This window comes from Mobula hypostoma, chromosome 15 (assembly GCF_963921235.1).
Source record: "Mobula hypostoma chromosome 15, sMobHyp1.1, whole genome shotgun sequence".
NCBI classification, from domain to species: Eukaryota; Metazoa; Chordata; class Chondrichthyes; order Myliobatiformes; family Myliobatidae; genus Mobula; species Mobula hypostoma.
Genome location: NC_086111.1, coordinates 52,061,390 through 52,085,928, shown reverse-complemented (window position 1 = coordinate 52,085,928; position 24,539 = coordinate 52,061,390). Strand labels below are relative to the sequence as shown.

Sequence of the window (24,539 nt, the reverse complement as noted above, 5' to 3'; positions counted from 1 at the left end):
GGATGATGGGAGAAAGAGAAGAAGAAAGGCAACGGGGGGAGGTGATAGGCAGGTGTGAAGAAGAGGTAAGAGGCCAAAGTGGGCAATAGAAGAAGAGGGAAAGAGAAGGGAACAAAAAATTATTGGAAGGAGAAATTGATGTTCATGCCATCAGATTGGAGGCTACCCACACGGAATGTGAACCGTTGCTTCTCCTTCACCCTGAGAATGACTTCATCCCTTTGAAGATGGTGGAAGTTGCAGAGTATGATGTGTTGGATGCGGAGGTTCATGGGGTGGTAGGTGAGGTCAAGAGGAACTCTATCCCTGTTAAGGTGGTGGGAAAATGGGGTGAGTGTGGATGTCCAAAAATCGGAAGAGATGTGAGTGAGGGTAGCATCAATGGTGGAGGAAGGGAAGCCTGGTGTTTTGAAGAAGAACAGCATCTCTGGTGTCCTGAAAAAGAAAGCTGCATCCTAGGAAAAGATGCAGTGGGGACAAAGGAATTGAGAAAACAAAAAGGGGAGAGTGGTTTCAGAAATGGTGCATGAAGCAACACCAGTGCAATTGTCAATGTCAATATACCTTCCCTGTTAATGCTGCCCAACTCTTCCTGTGCTACAATGACAACTGCATTGGTGCTGTTTCACGCACCCATGCTGAGGTCATCAATTTCATCAACTTGGTCTCCAACTTCCACTTTGCTCTTAAATTCACTAATCTTCCTCCTGGCAGTTATCCCTGCAAACAACAGAAATGCTACACCTCCCCATTCACCTCCTCCCTCACCTACAAACAGTCCTTCCAGGTGAGGCAACTCTTCACCCGCGAATCTGCTGTGATTGTCATTGCACCCTGATGCGGCCTCGCCTACATTGGAGAGACGTGATTGAGTGATTGCTTTGTCAAGTACCTCTGCTCCATCGGCCAAAATCTGAATTTCCTGGTGGTCAAACATTTTAATTCCTATCCTCATTCCTGTTCCAGCATGTTGGTCCATGGCCTCCTCTTTTGCCATGAAGGGGCCACACAGGGTGGAAGAGCATCACCTCATATTCCATATAGGTAGCCTCCAACTTGATGGCATGGACATCAATTTCTTCTGGTTATTTTTTTTTGTCCCCTCGCTCCTTCCTCATTCTGGCCTTTTACCGCTTCTCCTCACCTGCCTATCATCACTCCTTGGTGACCCTCCTCCTTCCCCTTCTCCCATGGTCCACTCTCCTCTCCTTTCCGATTCCTTCTTCTCAAACTCTTTATTTTTCCCACCCACATGGCTTTAGTCCTCCTTCCCATCCCCTCCCCACTGTTTATTCTGACGTCTTCAACCTTCCTTCCTGGCCCTGAAGAAGAGTCTCAGCCCGAAACACTGACTTTGTTCATTTCTATAGATGTTGCCTGACCTACTGGATTCCTCCAGAATCTTGTGTGTGTTGTTCTGTTAGGTGTTTAATAATTGAAATATTACACCTGTTTCATGTTGAATTTAAATACACTGTGGTAGGTTTTGAGAGATAAATATACCAGGTAATTTGCAAGGGAATTTAACAAACATAATAGTATAACAGGAAATGTTTGCAGTTCTATTGTAAAAGGACAGGATACTAACAGAAATAGTCTTTCGAAGAAATGCATAGACATAATCTACTCAAAATGTGCCTCTATTATTGGAAAATATTTGGAAAATATATAAACCTGGAATTCTAGAAGAACTGAGCCAGTCAAAAGTATCTGTGTAAAGAGAAAACTCAGAAACATTTTTTTTTACCTTGTCAGGTCGAAGCATCCTCAGAATAATCATCTTCTGAAGTTCATTGATATTTTGATCCCATGGACTTGGTAAAGGCTCATTGTGTGGTTCTTTCCTTTCATAGATCTTGTGCCATTCTCTAATAAACTTGGAGAAATGATCCCTATTTGGAATTTGCAGATACATACTTCTTATTTTTGCATTTTACTACTTTTAAAACACAAAACTATTGTTAATTTACTCACAAGAACAGAAATCTACAAACTTCATAAAATTGTTAGATTAATGGTTTTTTAAAAAACTTAACAAAACTCTGAAAGCAAAGCCTACTCGATCAATATCTGACACTATAGGTTCTCAACTGCCTTGAAAATAATTGGTCGCAGCACAGTATTCATTTTAAATCACAGCTCCAAGCAGCGTTTATTCTTAACCCATGCTCTTCATGTGAGGCATTCATTAATGCAAATTGCCAGAACTGCAATGTGATTTTGATTATTCAAAGCTTCTTAACACTTGTAAACTGCTAAACAGGTGTAAATGAAAAGGTAGTTGTGAAAATGTACTGAATTGTTTTGAGTTAAAACCACGCTGCTGTGACTGCAAGAAAGAACCAAGTAAGCACCATTTAAGCATGAATATTAGGGTCTAAAATAGGGATCGGAACGACAATATTGCAGGAAATCAGTTAACAACTCATCGCCAGTCTTTGCTTGGGTATCAAAAATCCTATTACATGTGACATTGGAGATAAATTTTACTGCAAGTGGGGTTACATCAACAACCAAAGAAATTAATTAGAAATTTAAGTCTGAAATGGAGACCTTCCCCACATTTTTTGTCTTATATGTGAATAATAAACCTTAGTAGACCAATTAGAACTGTTTCTTACAGCATGCAGGAAGACGTACCAAAATTGAAACAAGAAGAGGCTTTGTAAAACATTACAAATTCATATCCTAGTTTATGACCATAATAAGACATTATTTTGTAAGAACAGTTCAAGCAATCAAATATTATTGTAGAACTAATGAACTGTGTTTGAAGTTCTATGAATATACAGTTTAATACTTTTATTTTGTTCATCACAGATGGCCAATGATAAGACACATTTATCAATTATAGTCTGAGGCATGCTGTCCACTTTTGTAACACTATTAATGAGCCATGAACATTACTTATTGCCCTTTTCTTCATGCAATACATTATGTTTGTCATAAAACTAAGAGACAAAGGGAAAGTATTTAAAAGGTGTCCGAAGCATGAAAGCAGAACATACAGAAGACCAAAAAAAAGAGAAGAAATCAGAAAGAATGATGAAAGAGAAAGTTACATAAATAAAAAGATTGTTTTTAAAAACATCATAAAACAACATTATAGAATCATTTTCATAAAGTTACAGGCACATGGGAGTGTTCTAAATTGCATTTGTGGTACAGCAGTCAGCTAAAATTATTTTAGTTCTGATTAATTTAAACAGATTTTTATCAAATCATTATTCCCTTGTGCTATAATGTGCATGTGGAAAACATCAAAGCATGACAATAGCCATCTTGTAACTGTGGTAGAATAGCCGCAGCATTTTCATTAAATTAGCTTACCTCAGGCCATGTAAACTTTGTAGGTCATTTGCACGACAGATCTCATCCCAGCTCTTGTCCTGGAGCCAGGATGGATCAGGGTTTTTTAATTTGTTTTGCAGCCCCACTCCTCCAGTCAACAGAAACATAAATTCCTGATAATTGATATCATGTCTTGCCCTGGATGAAAGAAAAATGAAAAGGAAATTGTTAATTTATGCCAAACACAAAACCAAATGCTGCTTAAGTTCTTACACTTTGTAAATGAATCTATGGATCCTGTAACAAAACATCCACACTTTACATCTGACACATGAAGTACTGTATTCATGAAGAACCAGGTAGTCCAGAATGGCATTTACACACTTTCATGGCCTTCAGCCTATTTTATGGTGGAAATAGTCAAGCGATGTATTAAACTCAATATCTAAGGAATCATATGTTCACAGATTAGACAACACCCTTCACACTCGTATTCACATTACTAGTGTTAGAATTTTAGGAGTTGGAAAGTCTTATTAAGCCTGCCTGCAAATTGTCCACCAAGAAAACTGAAACAGTGTCCAGTGGGACTGTGACAAATGTTCTCGACTGTAAGCTTCCATGTTGTTGACACTTACTTTCCACTGGTTCATGACTAAACTAGGGCATACCCAAGAAGGACTGTGCCGTTTGTAGGGTTGCAACTTCACTCACTTCTCCTTGATTCTGCATTCCTCTAAATCAGGAAGCAATGGAAAGGGTATATCCAACTGGCAGAATTCCACAGAGTGGGCAGCCGCAGAATTATCCCAGTGGGACCATCAGGGCTATGCCCAGTGCAGGATAGAGGCAAAGTAAAAGTCAGATGTTGTCTATAATTCCAGCTGATGCTGTGAAGATTACTTCCATCTGAAAGCTTTGAAGTTACTCAATTCAACCAAGTATACTTGATGCTGACTGCAATTACTTTTCCCGGCTGAGAAAGGTCAGTTTGGAATGGAGCTGCTGGACATTTCACTGTAGAGGAGAGAGTTTCCAGCAGCATTGCAGAGCCAGAAGGCCCAGAACCTCAAGGCAATGCTGTTATGAATTTAAAGCAAGCAGAAATTAATCCCACTTGAAAATTGCCAGAACATCCATTATAGCACATTAAAATTAACAATTCAGTTCAGAGTCCTGAAATTCATTCTTTACTGTGGAGGTGACTTCTATTACCTTATTACTATTCTTCTCATTATTTTGAGCCAAGATCATTTTAAGTTATTCTCGTCCATCTAAATTTGGTATTATCAAACAGTAACTTATCCTAAAGTGCATTAATTATAAGAGCACCAGAATCTATCAAATCCCGATTACTTCCCATCTTGGATAAAATCAGAGTATTTGCAATTGTTTCACAAACGACTTGGTTCCAATTAAAAACAAACAAGAGTAAATCGGCAGATGTTGGAAATCCGAGCGACACACACAAAATGCCGGAGGAACTCAGCAGGCCAGGCAGCATCTAGGAAGAGAGTACAGCTGACGTTTCAGCAAGGTTTCGGCCCAAAACATCAACTGTACTCTTTTTCTAGATGCTGCCTGGCCTGCTAAGTTCCTCCAGCATTTTGTGTGTGGTTCCAACTAAAATACAGCTTTCAATTACTTTTCACATTGTACTACGGAAACACATTATGTTGACTTTGAAAGCAGCAAGAAAATTGATTTCATAAGTGCAATTACATAACATCATTTATTATTCTCATTAAAATACCTTATCATAAATTACCAGTGGTAAGCTGGAGAGAACATTTAGTGAAAATTGATACTTACAAAAGCAGATTACTGCATAACAGAAAGGAAAAAAGCAACTTGTCTTTCTCAAATAGTGAACGGCAAACATTGGAGTACAGGTTATATGTGAAGTGATCATTCAGATAACGAAGACGTTTCTCTAAGATTTTTGACTTATTACTGGTAATGAAAAGATAAGACAGAAGATTAAGAAACTTGATCAAGAACTACTATTATTAATCATATATTGCAACATGGATCTCCAAACTTAGTTTTAGTTATTCAGAACATCCAGCCTCATATGTGAAGACTTAAGCTTATGACCAAATTTGTTCTCATTGGCTAAAGTATTATCCTGTCTTCTCACCAGCCACTCTACTGTTCCCGAGTAGCACTGGCAAATATCCCAGTCAGGATATCGGTCCCCCTCCAGTTCAGGTGCAACCCAGCTCTCTTCTACGGGTCACCCCCTACCCTAGAAAAAACCTACCCTCAAACTCATCCCTCTTTCTAACCTTGCTGTTGGTACCAATGTGCATCCAACCCCTTGAGATTGCTCTGCAGCCATTCCAAGACATCCCTGACCCTGGCAACCAGGAGAGAACACATCAGCTGGGCGTCTCCTTGAGGCCACAGAACCTCCCTAACTATAGAGTCTTCCATCATTTACTCCCTGCCTGACTTCCCCCTTGTCTGCTGAGCTTCAGAGCTGGTCTCAGTACCACCAATGTGGCTACTGCAGAGTTGATCAGAACTTGTAGCCATTTCATGGTAACAGTATCTTGTGTGGTGAGTGCTAGAATTCGGTGGAGCGGGAGATTAAGGAGAGTGTGAGAGGAATAAAATGGGATCATTGTAAAATTTATACATAGTGCTTGCCGGACAGTGCAGAATCGGTGGACTGCAGCGATTGTGTCATGCCTTATGACTCTGATTATTAACAACATATTTAGCAAAGGTGGGTCAGTACTTTCCCAAGCACCTAAGGCTTATAGGCTCATTCTTTTCATTACATCACAGCAAGTCCCCCACCAGACAGGTGGTGCCACTGAACCACAAATGCCAGGAGCCAATGAGATTGCACCTAGGCTGTTTACGTGCAGATGTAGGGGAACTGCATGCACTGATCCTTGGTAGGCCGGAGGAGAAACCAGGACAGCAAGGCCAATCGATTCTCAGTTACTCAAAACAGTCCCACTTCCACATAAACACCAGTCTGCTATCATCCCACCCTCCACTGTTTTGTTCAAACCAAGAGGTCTGAATCTCTGTCGTGTATCTTATTATTAAAGATGTAGCGGCTATTTGAAGGACAAACCAAAACTGCTGAGAGACTGAGTGAGGGAATTAACACTGTGTGATGGGCTTTCAAATAACTGAGTTCCAAGTCGAAAGAAGTATGTCCGATCGTTTATTACGAAACCAGCAAAGACAAACGATCAAGAATAGCAACAGTGCAATTAGTGAAACTAGCAGTCAACAAAAAGTATACATCCCTACTCAGTCTCTAACCAAACTAACAGCACAAAGGGTGAATATGTGACTCTAGTCATTTACTCTACCATGCTCAAACCTGCGTGACTAATTACCATGACCCATAATAAAACATGCAACACAAAATGCAATACAGACAGAAAATCAACACAAAAGAGTTAAAGCAATAGGAATTTTCCGTAACTTTGGTAACCATACCTGTCATGGATAGAATTGATAAAGAGGTTGACAAACCAGCTGAGGGAGTACTGGTACATAGGGTCAATGTTGGCCAGATCTGCAATGCTAAAGAAAAGGATAGCAGAATGCTTAGCGATTGGTCTGTATCCCTCTCGGGACTCTGCAATCTTCAGTTCAGTCTTCTCAGCAACCTGAGAGAGTTAATAAGTAGTACAAAGCTGACAAAGGATACAAGTCCGACAATTTTATCAACAACTAAAACATTTAGTAGCATCTTTCACAACCTTTTGTAAAGACAGGATCCAGAGCACCAATTTGTGCACACAAAATAAAAACGGTCAAATAATCTGTTATCAGTAGTGCTAATAAGGGTTAAATATTGTTTGGGATAATGGGATTAATTTCCTTGTAATGCACCGAAAGAGCAGTCACCCAGAATGTATCAGGACCAGCAGGCTCCGGGACAGCTTCTTCCACCAGGCCATCAGACTGATTAACTCACGCTGATGTGAGTGTATTCTATGTTACACTGACTGTTCTATTTATTATAAATTACTATAAATTGCTATGATTGCACATTGCACATTTAGACGGAGACGTAACATAAAGATTTTTACTCCTCATGTATGTGGAGGATTTAAGAAATAAAGTCAATTCAGTTCAATTATTCCAGAAAGCGCTACACTTAAGTATCAGTCTAGATTATTGGGTTCAAGTCACTGTTGAGAGTCTTGAATCTACAGTGTACAGTCAGTGGATTTAAATGAATCCTTTTTACGAGTACTGAGAAATAAATTCTTAGTGATATGTAACAAACCTTGATCAATTCTAAGGAATATGTTAAAATTTATTGAATTGAATTGACTTTATTTTTTACATCCTTCACATACATGAGTAAAAATCTTTACATTACATCTCCATCTAAATGTGCAATCATAGTAATTTATAATAAATAGAACAGTCATTGTAACAGAGAGTACACTCAAATCAGTGTGAGTTAATCAGTCTGATGGTCTGGTGGAAGAAGCTGTCTCGGAGCCTGTTAGCCCTGGTTTTTATGCTGCGGTACCATTTCCTGAATGGTAGCAGTAATTTGATTGGGTTTAATATTCAGTTTCAGAAGAAGAAACAAGATACACAAACTATAAGGTCACATTTGAAAGGATGAGATTGAACAATATTAAACTCGGTTAAGTTTTTACTGCATATAATGGATCAAATGTAAGCATAGATTTAATATGAACTGAGTACGTGGCATTAAATCATGAGGTCTGTGCCTTAATTTAATTTTATTGTTTGTCTTGAAAATTATGTGCTGAGGAGGAATTTGACTTCTCTGTATTGAATATTTCCATTAATTTTATTCTCCCCTTATTTTCTTGCCTCTTGCCTAGTGTCATTTTCTAATTAAGGGAGCCAGGTATACTCAGTTATCAGCTAATGCAATTATAATATAGTAAAGTAGGACACTATATTTTATAAAGTAATATGTTATATTTTCTTCTGATTTCACCCCATTTTGAAACATTTATGAAAGAGTTCACCAAAATAAAGAAAACTTCTAGCAGAGCATAATGCAAAGTTCACGAAGCAGATTCCTGTAAAAAAAATTCTAAATCAGTGATCATAGAGAAAATAGTATTGAATGTAGTTCTTACAAATTTTTAAATAAGTTTCTCTGTCAGTTTCTTACTTGTTGTTTCTTAGTAATCTCATTAGACATAATTTTTGCTGAGTCCAGGATTTTAATGGCACTCTCATCCTCTAGAATGTTGCCTTCAGAGCCCTCAAGGGTCTCAAGGATTTTGTCTTCAATTTCCTTCAGCTGTTTCTTATTGGATGCCGACTGGACAATCAGTGCATTCCTCTCATGCTCCAGTTCTGGCCTGGTCAGACAAATGAAACACTTAATATTATTCATCTCAAACCTCAGAGTGTAAGTGAAAAAAAATGTGGGATCAAGTTTTCAGTGTGCACCTCTCCCGCACAGACAAAAGCCAATAAAGCACTTTTGAATATTAGAATATGGGGCAAGACAAAAGCCAATGCGAACAGTAAAGTCCACGATACAGACATTAGATCAATAAACAAATAACTAACTTTTAATTTTGTTCTGAGAATAAGTGTTGGCAGGTCTATTTTTGTTTTTCTTGAAACTGTGCCACCTAATTAAGAAAGCAGCTGAGACCTTGGTTTAACATATTAATCTCAAATCAAAGACCTGGAAATTCTCCTGCACAGCATATTTTTAACTACAAGTCAAAATGCAAGAGGACATAAGCTAAAAGTGAGAGAAGTGAGTTTTAGAGGGAGTCCAGGGAGAACGTTATTTTACACAGAGAGTGGCTGTTCTGGAATGTGATGTCAGATATAACCACGTTCATTTAGATTGGTGCTTGAATAGGCAAGGCATGGAAGAATGAGGGTTTAATATGAGCAAATAGTTCAGCATGGCCATAATGGAGCGAAAGGGTTCATTTCTGTGCAGTACATCTGTGACTCTACATATGACACCACTTACTTAAAAGCCAAATCACTAAATACAATTAGATAACTAGTATACAAATTGTCCACTTCAGCAAATTGGATTCACTCTTCTGAGTAACATACTACAGTAACTGAATATACTGAGTAACATAGTATAGAGGTCACTGGCACTCACGGCAACATTAAATAGAATGCTGTGTTTATAGTAACCTCACTAATGAAAAAACATTAGGCAGAGGCAAAAATGAGGTCTGTGCATGGTGCAGATCTCAGTCACTCCAGCAGATCTTAAACAGATTGTGTGATTTCAGTGCTTTGGAAGTTCCAACCACATGGGCGAAGTGGGTAAATCAGCATTGAAATGTTTCTATTCCACCAACTTGTGTGTTGGGCTTGACGTGTACCACAAGATTGCACTTTGTTATTAATGGCAAGGGATCCAACTGATTGTCTAATGCATGTTGTAATTGAATGGAGAGGCAAGAACTTTACTTAGAAATCAAAGGCAACAAAGAGTAGTTAGAAACACGTGAAAGTCTGCAGATGCTGGAAATCCTAAGCAACACAAACAAAATACTGGAGGAACTCAGCAGGCCAGGCAGCATCTATGGGAATGAATAAACAATCAACAATTCAGGCTGAGTCCATTTCCATAGATGCTGCCTGACCTCCTCAGTTCCTCCAGCATTTTGTATGTGTTGTGAAAGGGTAGTTAAACCCTCAGTTGAAATTTTTGTCATAATGTCCTTCAGCTTCTTCCACATTAACTCCTGTAAATCTTTAACAACTTTAAAGAATTCACAAAAGCACCAAATGGTAATCATTCAGCAACGAGCTTTTATAAACTGCTCTCCTTCATTCCTTGGATGGGGATTCTACACAGCTGTAGGTATGTATGATCATTGAAAGCGGGCAAAAGCTGAAATTCTGATCTCCAAATGGCTGTGCTCAGCATCAAATTAGCATTGATGAGTTCATTGACAACATTAACTGCCTAATATAATCACTTCTACTGGACTTGCCAATGTAACGACATCTGAATGCACAATAACAAATATGACCACTCTAAGGAAAAAAACATCAAGAATTTGGAAAGAGTACACACTACATGGTTTATTTTACCTTTCCTTAGCAACAACAATCCCCAGCAGCTGGTCCTCAAGCCCCTCAGGAGTGATCATAAAATTGAGCAGAGAAACCTTTGTTGCCAGTTCTGGCAAATAATGTGGATTTCTCAGCTTTGTTGTTATATAGAGTCGGAAATCCATTGAATACTCCATAACTGTATCACCAAGTTTGATACAATCCATACCACCTGAAAAAAATGGAAAATAAATTCCTGTCGTTCCTTTTCATATTAATCGCACATAGTCAAGTACTTTGTTTTAAGAGTAATTGTATTGCTGGTCAAATCAATCTTCAGGACTAACATTATTTTTTAAAAACTTGGATTTAATAGCATATGTGAAGAGGAAAAAAGGAAAAAGTAAGTTAAATTATCAAGGAATAGGAAGTAAAATGGTATATTACAGACAAATCTGTAAAAAACAAAGTGAAGCTGGGACAAGAATAGGCAATTAAAGGACAAATAGGACGTAGCATAACCAACAATACAGAGATGGTAGAAATATTACATTATAATTTGCCAGAGAGTTACAACACATGTCCACGATATTGGATAGTGGGATAATGGCATTTCATATTAAAAGGGTGATATATTAAATATACTAAGCAGACCCAAAGGGAACAAAGTCAGGTTTGATTGCTTCACTATACTTTGCAAGAATTTAGGGACAATAGAGGCAGTTACATAACAACACATACTTAGTTTTTAATTTTAAGAAAGTGCAGTGCCAAATGTCTGGCAGATGGCTGACACAATACCTATATTTAGGAAGAAGGAATAGATCATGCTGAGGGAATTAGAGACACATCAACTTGACTTCTACATGGGGAGAAAATCTACAACTGCAAAGTAATGTTCAAAATTTAAAGTAAATTTATTATCAAAGTGCATATATTCAAGATGAGGTAGTAAATTGGATTAAACGTTGACTCAGCAGAAAAAGCCCGATAATGGTTGTAGATGGCTGCCTCTCTGTCTGTAGGGCTGTGGTGTGCCACAAGGATCGTTGTTGTTTGTCATCTATATCAACAATCTGGATGGTAATGTGGTAAACTGGATCAGCAAATTTGTGGATGACACCAAGACTAGGGGTGTAGTGGATAGTGAGGAAGACTACCAAAGCATGCAGTGGGATCTGGACCAGCTAGAAAAAAAATGGGCTGAAAAGTGGTAGATGGAATATGATGCAGACAAGTGTGAGGTGCTGCACTTTGGGAGGACCAACCAGGGTAGGACTTACATGATAAGTGGTAGGGCACTGACCGAGGGATCGGGGATACTGATCCACAACTCCGTAAAAGTGGTCTCACAGGTAGATATTACCATAAAGAAAGCTTATAGCACATTGGCCTTCGTAAATCAAATTACAGAGTATAGGAGTTGGGATGTTAGAAAAGATGTCAATAAGATTGAAATAGTCCAGAGAAAATTGACAAGATTGTTGCCAGGACTTGAGGACCTGAGTTATAGGGAGAGGTTGAATAGGTTAGGAATTTATTCCCTGGAGCGTAGAAGATTGAGGGAAGATTTGATAAAGGTTTATAGAATTCTGAGGGGTATAGATAAGGTAAATGCAAGCAGGCTTTTCCACTGAGGTTGGGTGAGACTACAACTAGAGGTCATGGGTTAAGGGTGAAAGGTGAAATGGATAAGGGGGAACATGAGGGGGAACTCCTTCACTCAGAAGGTGGTTAGAGAGTGGAACGAGCTGCCAGTTCAAGTACTGGATGCAGGGTTGATGTCAATGTTGAAAAGAAAGTTGGATAGATAGATACATGGATGGGTGGAGTATGGAGAGTTATGATCTGGGTGCAGGTTGATGAGACAAGGTAGATTAATGGTTCGACACTAACTAGATGGGCTGAAGGGCCTGTTTATGTGCTGTAGTCTACATGTCACCATATACAACCCTGAGATTCAATTTCTTGTGGGCAATTTCAGTAAATACAAGAATCACAACAGAATCAGTGAAAGACCACATCCACCAGGATGGATAAACATCCACTATGCAGATTAAAAAAACAATCTGCGCAAATACAAAATGAAAGAAAAATAAAGAAGTAATATTAATAATAAATAAATGAGGAATAAATATTGAGGGCATGAGAAGAAGAGTCCTTGAAAGTGAGTCGATAGGTTGTGGGAAGAGTTCAGTGATGGAGTGAGTGAAGTTGAGTGATGTTATTTCCTCTGGTTCAAGAGCCTGGCGACTGAAGAGTAATAGCTGTTCCTGAACCTGTTGATGTGACTCCTGAGACTCTTGTCCCTTCCTCCTGATGGCAGCCGTGAGAAGAGTGCACGGCCTGGGTGGTGTGGGTCCTTGATGATGTATGCTGATTTCCTGCAACAGCGCTCTGAGTAGATGTGCTCAGTGGTGAAGAGATCGTTCCCTGTGATCGACTAGGCCGTATCCACTACTTTTTGTAGGTTCTTCTATTCAAGGGCATTGGTGTTTCCATAACAGGCCATGACGTAACCAGTCAGTATAATCTCCACCACACATCTGTAGAAGTTTGTCGAAGTTTTAGATAACATGCTGAATCTTTGCAAACTTCCAAAAATGTAAAGATGCTGCCATGATTTCTTACATGCTGGACCCAGGACAGATCCTTTGAAATGCCAACACCAAGGAATTTAAAGTTACTGTCTCTTTCCACCTCTGATCCCCTGATAAGGACTGGCTGATAGACCTCCATTTTCCTCCTCTTGAAGTCAATAATCTTCTCCTTTGTCTTGTTACATTAAGAGGTTGTTGTTGTGGCACCTTTGACTTGGCCCACAACAGTAGTTTCATGAGAAAACTTGAATATGGCATTGGAGCTGTGCTTAGCCTCACAGTCATAAATACAAAGCCAATAGAGCATGGAGCTAAGCACACGGCCTTGAAGTGCACTTGCATTGACAGAAATTGTGGAGGAGATGTTGTTGCCAATTTGTCCTCAAGTGAGGAAACAGACGATCCAGTTGCACAAGGTGGTATTGAGCCCTAGGTCCTGGAGATTATTGATTCGTTTTGAGGGGATGATAGTATTGAATGCCAGTAGTAGTCAATGAAGAGTATCTTGATGTATTCAAGATGGGATGTTCCAAGATTGAGTGAAGAGCCAGTTAAATGGCATCTGCAGTTGACCTGTTGTGACGGTAGGCAAACTGGAGTGGATCCAAGTCGCTTCTCAGGCAGGAGTTGAAGTGTTTCATCACCAATCCCTCAAAGCATTTCATCAGTGGATGTAAGTACTACTGGACGATAGTCACTGAGCCAGGTTACCATGTCCCTCTTCGGCACCTACGTAATTGAAGCCTGCTTTAAGCTGGGGGGTGTTTCAGACTGCTGAAGTGAGAGGTTAAAGATATCAGTGAACACTCCAAATAACTGATTAGCACAAGCCTTTAGTATTTGGCCAGGTACCATATCTGGGCCCAGATGCTTTGTGGGTTCACACTCCTGAAAGATGATCTCACATCAGCCTTGAGACTGAAATCACAGGGTCATCAAACGTTGGGTGAGTTCATGAAGGTGCCTCTATGTTTTAATGGTCAAAGTGAGCATTAAAGACACTAATTTCATCTGAGAGTTATTACCAATGTCACTTGGTTTCACTTTGTAGGAGAAGGTAGCATTCAAGCCCTGCCACAGCTGTCGAGAATTCTTCAGTGATTGAAGTTAGGTCTGGAATTCCCACTTCAGACATGGGATGGCTTCCTGGAAATTGTACCTGCACCTCTTGTATTTAACTTGGTCGCAAAGCCTGAATGTTACTGATCCTGTCCTCAGCAGATCTCATGGTTCTGGTTAGGAAGACCGCTTTATAAAGTCCGTGACAACTGTGGTGTATATCTTCTGATCCTAGTCCACTGACTCAAAGCAATACTGCAGCCTTTCCTCTGCCTCCTGCAGCCACCTCTTTGTTGTCCTTATCTCTGGAGCCTTGCTCTTTAGCCTCTAGCTGTATGCAGGCAGGAAGAGGACCAGATCAGATTCCCCGAAATAGGTACTTCTAATTGTAATATAATAGTGGTTGAATGTATTGGGACCCCTGGTGTTGCTGGTGATATATTGATGATAAATGGGCAGAGATTTCTTCAAGCAAGCCTGATTGAAGTTCTCCACAATGATCTGAAAGATCAAGAAAAGGCTGTTTCTTGTTTGCTAATTGCAGCACTCAATATTTCGAGTGCCTGCTTAACATTGGCCTTTGGCAGTATGTAAACCGTGGTCAGGATCACAGAGGGGAATTCTCAAGATATGTAGAACGGTTGGTACTTAATCATCAAATGTTCCTGGTCAAGGGAAGCAAGAGGACAAGACCACTGCATCTGAGCACCACAAAGAGTTTATCATGAAACACAGACCCTCCCCACCTTTTCCCTACTCCGAATCAGCAGTCTAGTCCACCCAGTGTATCGAGAAGCCCTCAGGCCTTACCAACATATCTGTATGGTAATGAATGATCAACATGGTCTTCATAAGGGGAGAAGTTTACTTATTGACTTGCTTGAGTAGTTACAGAGGATGTCATGGGTCTACAGTGTTCACAGTTGCCGAAGTGGCTTCAGCGAAGATTTGCCAGGAATATATTGAAAATATGTGTGGGCATGCCTCCTAGGAAAAGATTACCTTGGTCACTTTGCCCCCACCCCAAGAAAGGAAGGGTGAGGGATGACATAATAGAAGATTTTTAGTAATGATGAAAGGTTTTGATGGAGAGGTAACATAGAAAATATTTCTGTTTGTGTATGAGAGCATACTTGGAAACGTTCATATTATGGTGTTAATAAGAAGCGTAACTGGGAATTAAGAAAATTCTTTACCTGAAGAGAATGGTTGAAACATATTCCCTGTCACATATTGTCTAGCATTTAAATGGATAAAATAATAATAATAATAATAATAAATGCCTTATTGATCCCAAGTGGGAAATTCTTTCGTTACAGCAGCAACATTTAGAAACACACTTAGCAATGTGCAGAATTAACTAATAATAAAGTACAGAATAATAATATATACAATAATAATTTATCAATGTACAATAATTTGCAATAATGTGCAATCATAATGTATGAAGTAATAAAACAGAGACTATTGTGCTATAACGTGTGTTCTCCTGTCACACAGAGATGAACTGCTGTATGTGCTTATTGCATTTAGTAGGAAAGATTTTCTGTGACGATCCTTGTGACAGCAGAGCTGATTGAGCCTGTTCCAAAGGGGGTTCTGCTGCTTATTCAGTAGGTCACAGAGGATGTGCCTGATGGTCCGTGATGGATAACTGTTTGTTTAGTGACCTCCATTCCACCACTAATTCAAAAGAGTCTGGGTTGTAGCCAAGGACAGATCCAGCCTTTTTGATAAGTTTATTTAGACTTTACATGTTCAGACTTTAGAGATTATGAGAGCGAATGGAGTAAGCAGTTTATACTTATAAATTTAGATGAAGAAAGACAGAACCATAAATGTTGTCATAACTGGTTAGGCCATCTGGCTAGTTTTTATGCTGATTTCGGACACTAATCAGAAACACAGAGATACCTTGTTTAAAAGTCTGTTTGAGCAAAAGAGGCTCAAGTGAAGGATCCAGTTCCTCAGCAACATTTTCCAGTAGAAGAGGTGTTCCAAATTGCATGCAATTTTCCAGTGTGCGCATATAATCCATGTCAGTCAGTTTAATAATACTCATCTTATTTTCACGCTCTGAGTTTCTCACCCATTTATTGGCTTGTCCTTGCGGGTCAATCATCAATGGCCTAAAATCAGAAAAAAATCAAAATATAGAAACATTTAATCCTTTACAACAGGAAAGGACGCACTTTCAATGGTCTAATCTGCATTACTACAGTTTACATATGAAGGCCCAGAATTTGGGGTTGAAATGTCAGTGAAATTATCATTATTTTCAAATTTTCGACATATGCAGATAAACCCAGAAATCACTTCACCATAAGCTGGGCAATTTCTGTATTCGCAACATGTTGGGTCAGGGCAGAATCAATGATTTGACCTGAGCAGATAATTTTTATATTTTCTGATCCCTGTAAAAAACATTGACAATATAAAAATCTTCTTCAATTAACTGTAGACATTTAGCTGTGAATTAAATGATAATCACTGCAGAATCACTTTGCTTAGCCTTAAATTTATGGCTTTGAAAATTCATTCCATTTCAAAGTAATAAAAACCATCAGTGTGTCACAATCTTTATTTTGGTGCCTGTAAAATGAAAAATCAAATTTGTACTATTTATGTCTAGACTTTTTGGCTGTGTCATGCTGCAGTGTGATTAATTAACCTGCTTAGTGACTTCCCAACTGCCGCTTTTAACTGCAACAGAGGGAAAAAATTAACATCACATATCCTCTACACCTTGTTCTTGATTAAAAACTATGTCAGAAAAGTGAAAGTAGCCTGGTTTCAGCAAGCCATCGAACAGTTTGACAATGTGGTATCCTTTATTCTGTGATGTGTTTCATACTCACCATCGCCTGGAATTACTGACAATCACTCCGTTATCAATTGAGAAGCTGTCTGTTGGCAATCCAGCGATATTCCACGCTCTTATTGTAATAGGATCTCCTAATGTTTTACTAAGGGAAAAGTCACCTGAAGATGGGATATTCTTAGACTGTGAACACAGGAAAGACAGAACTTGTTATTGATGTTTATTTGAAGAAAAACCTAAGTAGATTAAAGAAACAAATAAAAGAGTACAGTATAAAATTTACAACCCACCTAAGAACATAAAAAGCACAGCTCCAATCCATTATTTAAGTGGCTGATGACACCACTGTTGTTGGTGGAATTAAAATAGTGATGAATTAGCAGATAGGAAGGAGATTGATAATCTAGCTCAATGGTGCCAAAACAACATCTCACTCAATGGCAGCGAAACCTAAAAGCTGATTACTGACTACAGAAGGAGGAGTTCCATGAGCCAGTCCACATCAGTGGAGAACGTCAGTGACTTTAAATTCCTCAGCATCATCATTCCAGAGGATCTGTTCTGGGTCCAGCACACAAGTGTCATTACAAAGAAGGCATGGCAGAGCCTTCACTTTCATAAAGGGTTTGGCATGTCATCTAAAACTTTAACAACCTTTTGTGGATGTAAAGAGTATCCTAACTAGTTGCATCATGGCCTGTTATGGAAACACCAATGCCCTTGAATGGAAAATGCCACAAGAAATTGTGGATACAGCCCATTCCACCACGGCTAAAGCCCTCCCCACCACTGAATACATCTACAAGGAGTGTTCTTGCAGGAAAGCTGCATCCATCACCTCGGGGTCCCACCATCCAGGCCATGCTCTCTTTTCACGGCTGCCGTCAGGAAGGAGGTGGTCCCACACCCACCAAGTTCAGCAACAGTTATTACCGCTCAATCATCAGGCTCCCGAACTAGAGGGGCTAACTTCACTCATCCAAACATTGAACTGTTTCCACAACTGCTGGACTCACTTTCAACTCGCATTCTCAATATTATCTATTACTAATTTATTTATATTATTACTTTATTTTCTTTTGTATTTGCACAATTTGTTGTCATTTACATTTTGGTTATTTGTCTGTCTTCGTTTGTACGTTGTTCTTCATTGATTCTATTGTGTTTCTTTGTTCTACTGTGAATGCCCACAAGAAAATGAATCTCAGGGTAGTATATGGTGACATATATGCACTTTGATAATAAATTTGCTTTGAACTTTGAGAAAGAAGCCTGAAATTGTGACATTATTTTTTACCAAGATCATGCTGACCCCTGAAATATGCCTGAAATATCCTGCAAAATTCTCTTAACCACTTACTTCCTTGTTCCACTTGAAACTTAAAATCTCCACAGTAGGAAATTCCAAAGACTTGAGAACCTCTGGGGGAGGAAATTCCTTTTGATCGCAGTCCTAAATTGTTTCCTTCTCCTGAATCTATAATTCATAGACCTTGCAGCCTGGGGGAACATGTATCACTGTCCAACCTATTCATCCCCTCGCAAACATTTTATAAATGAAAATGACATCATCTCTATTTTCCCCAAATATCATACAACATGGCCTGTTCTATTCAATCTTGTATGACCAGATAGCTTTCTCATTTACAAATGAGTGCAGAAAATTTTCACTGCTCCCCCACTAGGGCAAGACCATTCAACTTCAAGTACTGACTTCAAAATTGTACACTATATTCCAAACATGATCTTGCCAAAACTAAACTTAATTGCAGGTTAACGTCCATTTTCAACCCTCATGAAATAGTGGCCACATTTACTACACTAATTGGTATCCCAGCATATTATAACCAAAAGAAGTAATTACATATTTTCCTGGTTTATACTACACCTGTCACTGTTATTCCATCAATGGGCACATTTTATGCTCATATTTCCTTTGTATATTTATTTTCCCTTAGCTTTGAATAACTAACAAATATTACACATAGCCCCCTCATCCAAGCCTTTGACATGCATTGTAAACAGCTGATGTTTAAGCATTAATCTTTGCAATAGTCCATTATACACATCTTTCCTTTATAGTAGCATTGCCTACTCTCCAATCCACAGGGAAATTATCAGAATGAATGAAATTTCAAAAGCAATGCATGAATCACCTCTGTAGCTATCATTTTTTTCAATCCAGAAGAATAGGCAGCATTAATTGTTTGAGTATTTTTCCTTTTTCATTTATCAAGGCTAGGGTAGAGAGGAGATTTAAAAGGAGATTTTAATTCTTTTCCGCCTCAGTTAAGGGTGAAATCCCTCCCAGAATCAGTACTTTCAGATGAACGTTGGTTAAACTCCCTTTATTATGGACGACAATACATCTGTCAATTTATAAACATACGTCTGCTGTGGCACAATGCCATTTCCATTTATTGTTGGCAAACTCTATAGACAACGTGCATATTGCAGCATATGGTCTGAGAAAAGCTGGAGGTCTGAATACCTTGCAAATATTGGTCCAGTCGACAATGCATTCATGACGGAAAGCGGCAGTGAAAGCTCCAAGATAAGCAATGACTCCTGCTGAAACTAGTACATCTCCAGTCAAGTTATCGTAGATAAGCTGTAAATCATCTGCAGCCTTTGACCACCTACAGACCAATATGGTAGCATTTCAGAAATGGTTCATGAAAATTGTAATTTCTATCAATGTGAGCTCTAAGTACTAGAATCAAAGCAAAATATTTGAAGTGGAAGACGTTTGTGAAAGAAGCAAAACTCCACTTTACTGCTGTTGACTCAATATTTCTGACTAAAATAAGTGGGAATTGGAATGAGATTGTTTTTATTTCAAGGTATACAAATGGAGTGAATCAACCTTAATATGGATTTTTTCCATCTTTGCAAATTTCAAACAACAAATACACATGAACCAACATTTGTTATTTTTCTAGACACAGACATGAGGATCTGAGTTATAGGAAAAGTTGAATAAAGATAGGACTTTACTCTCCAGAGTGCAGGAGAATGAAGGGGGATTTGATAGAGGTATACAAAATTATGAGGGGTACAGATAAGGTAAATATAAGCAGACTTTTACATTTGGATGAGACTAGAACTAGAGGTCAAGGGTTAAGAGTGAAAGGTGAAATGTTTAAGGGCAACATGAGGTGAAACTTCTTCACTCAGAGGATGGTGAGAGTGTGGAATGAGCTGCCTGCAGAGGTGGTGGGTGAGATTTTAATTGCAACATTTATGAGAAATTTGGATTGGTACAGCAATGGGAGGGTATGGAGTAATATGGAGTGGGTGCAGCTCAATGGAGTTAGGCAGATTAATAAATCAGAACAGTCTAGATGAACCAAAGGTCCTGTTTCTGGGCTGCAGTGTTCTATGACACACATTGTATACCTCAGATCTTCTCATTTTTTCTACCTCTACCAAGAAATTTGAAAACTAAGATGCTAAGCTGCAGATGGGCAGGGTTACTGATAATGTGTTTTGAAGGTAGTGGGTTACACACTGATGCAGGAATTACTAACAATCATTTCATCATCAATTTAAAAACTGTCCGTTCGCAATGCTGTAATGTTCCATGTTCTTGTTAGAACAGGATCTCCTAATGCCTTACTAAGGGAAATTTCAGCTGGAGCTCTAGTCATCTGAGCTGTATCCTGATAATGGAGTGCAGTCTGACTGTCACTCTGGGTTTCTCTCGACTACTCTCAGATTCCAAAGATATGCTGTTTAGTAGGTCAAACGGCGACTGTGAATTGTCTCTGGTGTAAATTGGGTGGAAGGGAAATCAGGGTGGAGTTATTGGGCAGAATACAGAACATGGAAATAAGTGAAGGGATTGATTGATAGGATTGCTTCAGAGACGGTACAGAGTCGATGGGTGGATGGTCTCTTTCTACACTGTATGTCCTGTAAAACATGATCAAGATTGGGGGGTGCCAATTTTCAGCAGATAATCACAAAATAAAAATGTTTTTGGACATAAATGACACATGGCTTAGCTGCTGAAATCTGACTATTGTTTTTCTCGATGTTTGAAACATTGTGAAGGTAATTAGCAACTGATCCTAAAATGATTTCACTATCAGTTTAAGGAAAATCACTGGAGGGAATCTGCAGCTAACCTTGATTTTTCTCCCCCGAGTCCTCCGATGAGTTTTGCTGCTCGCTCCAATTTTTTAGCACACAGGTCCACTTGGAACTCCAGCTGTGCTTTTTCTTCAGTTTTTTCCTGAAATGTCTTTTTTAAATCAGCAAGACGATCTTCAACTTCCTTAAGCTCGGCTCGCTTCTGGTTCAGAACTTCCATGGTCTGAGCCAGGGATCTTTGTGCTTCATTTAAACGAGCCTTCTTTGGAGCAACAACCTGAAATGATAATGTTGCAAATCATTCTCATATTTATTTACAATATCATCAGCAACATTTACATTTCCTCAAGTGTAGAATAATACAATACATGGAATAATGTATTTAAACTTCCAAGTACTTGACTGAGTGTTCTATTACCTGGTTGAAAAAGTAGGTTACAGTGCAACCCTAGGTAGAAAATCAGTGCAAAGGGTTTCATGAGCTATGTTAATAGAACTCTATTTTGAAGATTTTGAGAAATTGCATTTTGGAATGATCCACTTTACATACAAAAAAAGCAGTTTAGCATAAATGGGTATTTTCTAAATCTATGCAAAGATATTTCTTACATTATTAATTTGCAAAAGGTGGTCGTGTTAATATTGCTTTCATTCAAAATATGAATATAGTACCTTTGCAACTCGGTCATATACCTCCATGGCAAGAATCCATTTACACAATCCTTCTGCAGCAGATGATGCTTTAACCACTTTCTGTGGATCAAAGTCAGGATTGGTGAGGTATTCTGTGCGTATCTTTTGCATGACAGCTACCTGACCAAAATGAAACAGGATAACGCTTAAATTTAGGTTGTCATTACATCTTTATTCTCCATCTTTCCAACAATCATTCGAACTGTCACTAAAGACGAACATTCCCTTGGAATTGCTATTGGATTTTGAATGAATGGAGGGGTTTTCAATCTGAGATGTCTTTGTTTAAAGTTTTTTGTCTCTATTTATTGGTGGATTTTTGAGTTACGATACAAGAAGTAAAGACGCATGAAAATTTAATTAGGATCCACAGTGGTTTTGTATTGCAGATTGTAAATTGTATTAGAAAAAAGAATTGCAAATGCACTTCTAGATTTATTTATTGATGACATATAGTTATTTAAGCCCATTACCCCTACTGGGGCACAGGATGCTGACCTTGAAATATAAGCAATTTTCATTTAATGTCAAAAATTGCATAGCATATACTTACGGGTATATTATCTTTGTCGTACTCCTTCAAGTCTCTTAGGAAATTCATGTCACCCAATAACTTCTTACTGGGTCCCCAAAAATCTAAAACCTTGGAAAAAAAGCCAAATGAAAACATTTTAATAATCGACAGACCAAGTTTCTCCCATTATTCATCAGCTACTGCCATTTAAGATGGCATTAGATTTAAGCTGGGATGTAAACTTTTTAGATAATAATTCAATTTGTTATTCTTCCAAAATGCATTCCAAAATAATGTCCAAAATGGCCACAAGCCACAGAACAATGATCCTCTTCCACTGCCGTCCAAGATCTCTGGCCTCTACTGGGGAAAAACATCCAGCAGGAGCAGCTGCAGAAGAGGGGAACATGAGTACTTTGTGCTGGAGGAGTTGAGTATTGCCATTTGATAACATGCCTGGAACCAAGCTGTAATCAAGTCATGTCCCTAAAGGAACTTTGAACTGGCAATTATGTAATAGCTTAGCCAATCCAGTCCAGCCCCTGATAGCAGTAGAGCAATGAAGGGAGAGTTTCCAGCCAGCTGTATTGATTCTAAGTATCCATTATTCATTTCATTACTGTATCATCATAGGTCTATGTGTTTTATGGAAATATATTGAGTAAAATGCATTAGAAATCCACTTTCGGACTGAACATTTGTAGAGGTTTGGACATGAATGCTTTATTAGTTTAGATTTTACCTTTTCCCCGCTTCCAGAAGTATCATTTATTTTTTCTGGTTTTATGAGTTTCATGACACAAACAGCAGCCATCACTAGTTTGACACCTTGTGGTGGATTCTTCATCGATTTAACAATTGTGATGTCAGATGGCTAAAATAGAAAGTAAAGATAGCACCAGGCTTATAGTCGATTAAAGCAAAAAAAAAATCATTATTAATGCAATACATTAGGTGAGATTTAGCTTAAATTGTTCCAAGTAATATGTCTATAATATTCATCACTTCTACCATGTATCTCTGCCTATTCATTTGTCCGCCTACATTGATAAATGGGTTATCATTACACCATCTACAGAGGTACAGTGAAAGCCTTGTCTTGTATACCATTCATACAGGTCAATTCATTAAAACATTAAATGCCTCTTCAACATAACTATTGTCTGTTCTACTACCTCACCTTGCAGCACATTCCAGGCACCGACTATTTTCTGTGTAAGAAACAACATTATTGAAGCCAGTTTGGCATTGAGTTAGGGACCTGATATTAATGGGTGATGGAGATCTGGCATAATGAATCCTGAGAAAAATGTTCCCAAGTAGGAACACACCCAGTAAGAATGGTAGGAAATTAATGTGCATACATGTTTGGAAGCACAAATCAAATCAAGTTTAATTGTCCTTCAAACACACATGGCTAAAGCCAAATGAAACAGCGTTCCCCTGGGGGCCAAGGTGCGAAACATACACAGCACATTCAAAATAGCGAACAAAAAAGGCATGGTCGTGAAAAAAAACATATATACAGTCCAAGACCCTGAGGGACATCTCCCGCAAATTGATGGAACAGTTCCCGGCAAATCAGCTTGTCGTTCTACTGATTGACACTGGAAGGCAGCACTGATGGGACAGGCCAGCCCCCTGCCGAGCATGGGCCAACACTACTCCGCCTCCAGCGTCTCCTCACCTGGACCACAGCAGCAGGTAAGCCCGTTGAGAAGTAAAAGCAAATTCACATGTTGCCTCCTCATAGACTACAGTTGACATGATCTTCAACTAAGACCATTTTCTTAAGGTCTCAGGAGAAGACATAGAATTGAGGAGAAAATAGTGCATCAGGAAAGAAAAGTGATCTTGTTGCTGATGATAGGAATAAAAAAAATGCAAGTCTGGTGAGCCTTCTGCTTCCACAGGTTACTGCCATAGCATCACTTGAGAACATAGTGAAGACAGTATCACTGGGAATTATTGAGAGAATTCAGGTGAAGCAGGCAGACCTAACATTCAAGGATGCATGCAGAAATGCCAGCAGCAATGAGGTGGAAAGCAAGAATGGGAGGCAGCTTTCCGGCCATATTTCTAAGATGCAAGCAAGCAACAGGTGTGCAAAGTCAGTGACGGCGGTGATGTCCTTAATTACATTGATGCTACGAACTTCAATGGGAGCTAGTAATCCATGTGATTGTAGGAAAAGATAGGATGCCGGGGAGACTTTTACAACATTTGGCAAAAGAAACATTCTATTTAATACTTGAGTGAGCTTGACTAATTTGGATCCCTCTTTGCTTTCAATTGGAGTTAATGCTCATTGTGCCTATGAAACTTCACAACTCTTCTGAACACAGCTTCTCTGGTTATTTTTATTGTCAGGGTTTAAAGTAGGAAAAGGCTCATTTTTAGCATTGGTCTGTCAAAAGATATTTCTGAACCTATGAAAATTCTGAGACTT

General features: G+C 38.8%; 1 protein-coding gene across 1 annotated transcript in view; it reads right to left on the bottom strand.

The window, feature by feature from the left end:
- Nucleotides 1–24,539, bottom strand: part of dnah12 (dynein, axonemal, heavy chain 12) — a 175,417-nt gene that overhangs the window by 17,334 nt on the left and 133,544 nt on the right. Inside the window, exons 50-62 of the mRNA XM_063068407.1 lie at nt 22,833–22,964; nt 22,130–22,219; nt 21,556–21,696; nt 20,919–21,160; nt 19,280–19,427; nt 16,826–16,971; nt 15,882–16,096; nt 10,348–10,540; nt 8,432–8,624; nt 6,757–6,929; nt 5,104–5,244; nt 3,331–3,489; nt 1,748–1,892 (exon numbers count right to left, since the gene is read on the bottom strand). Coding sequence (XP_062924477.1) covers nt 1,748–1,892; nt 3,331–3,489; nt 5,104–5,244; nt 6,757–6,929; nt 8,432–8,624; nt 10,348–10,540; nt 15,882–16,096; nt 16,826–16,971; nt 19,280–19,427; nt 20,919–21,160; nt 21,556–21,696; nt 22,130–22,219; nt 22,833–22,964 — 2,118 coding nt within the window. The remainder of the gene's footprint in view (nt 1–1,747; nt 1,893–3,330; nt 3,490–5,103; nt 5,245–6,756; nt 6,930–8,431; nt 8,625–10,347; nt 10,541–15,881; nt 16,097–16,825; nt 16,972–19,279; nt 19,428–20,918; nt 21,161–21,555; nt 21,697–22,129; nt 22,220–22,832; nt 22,965–24,539) is intronic.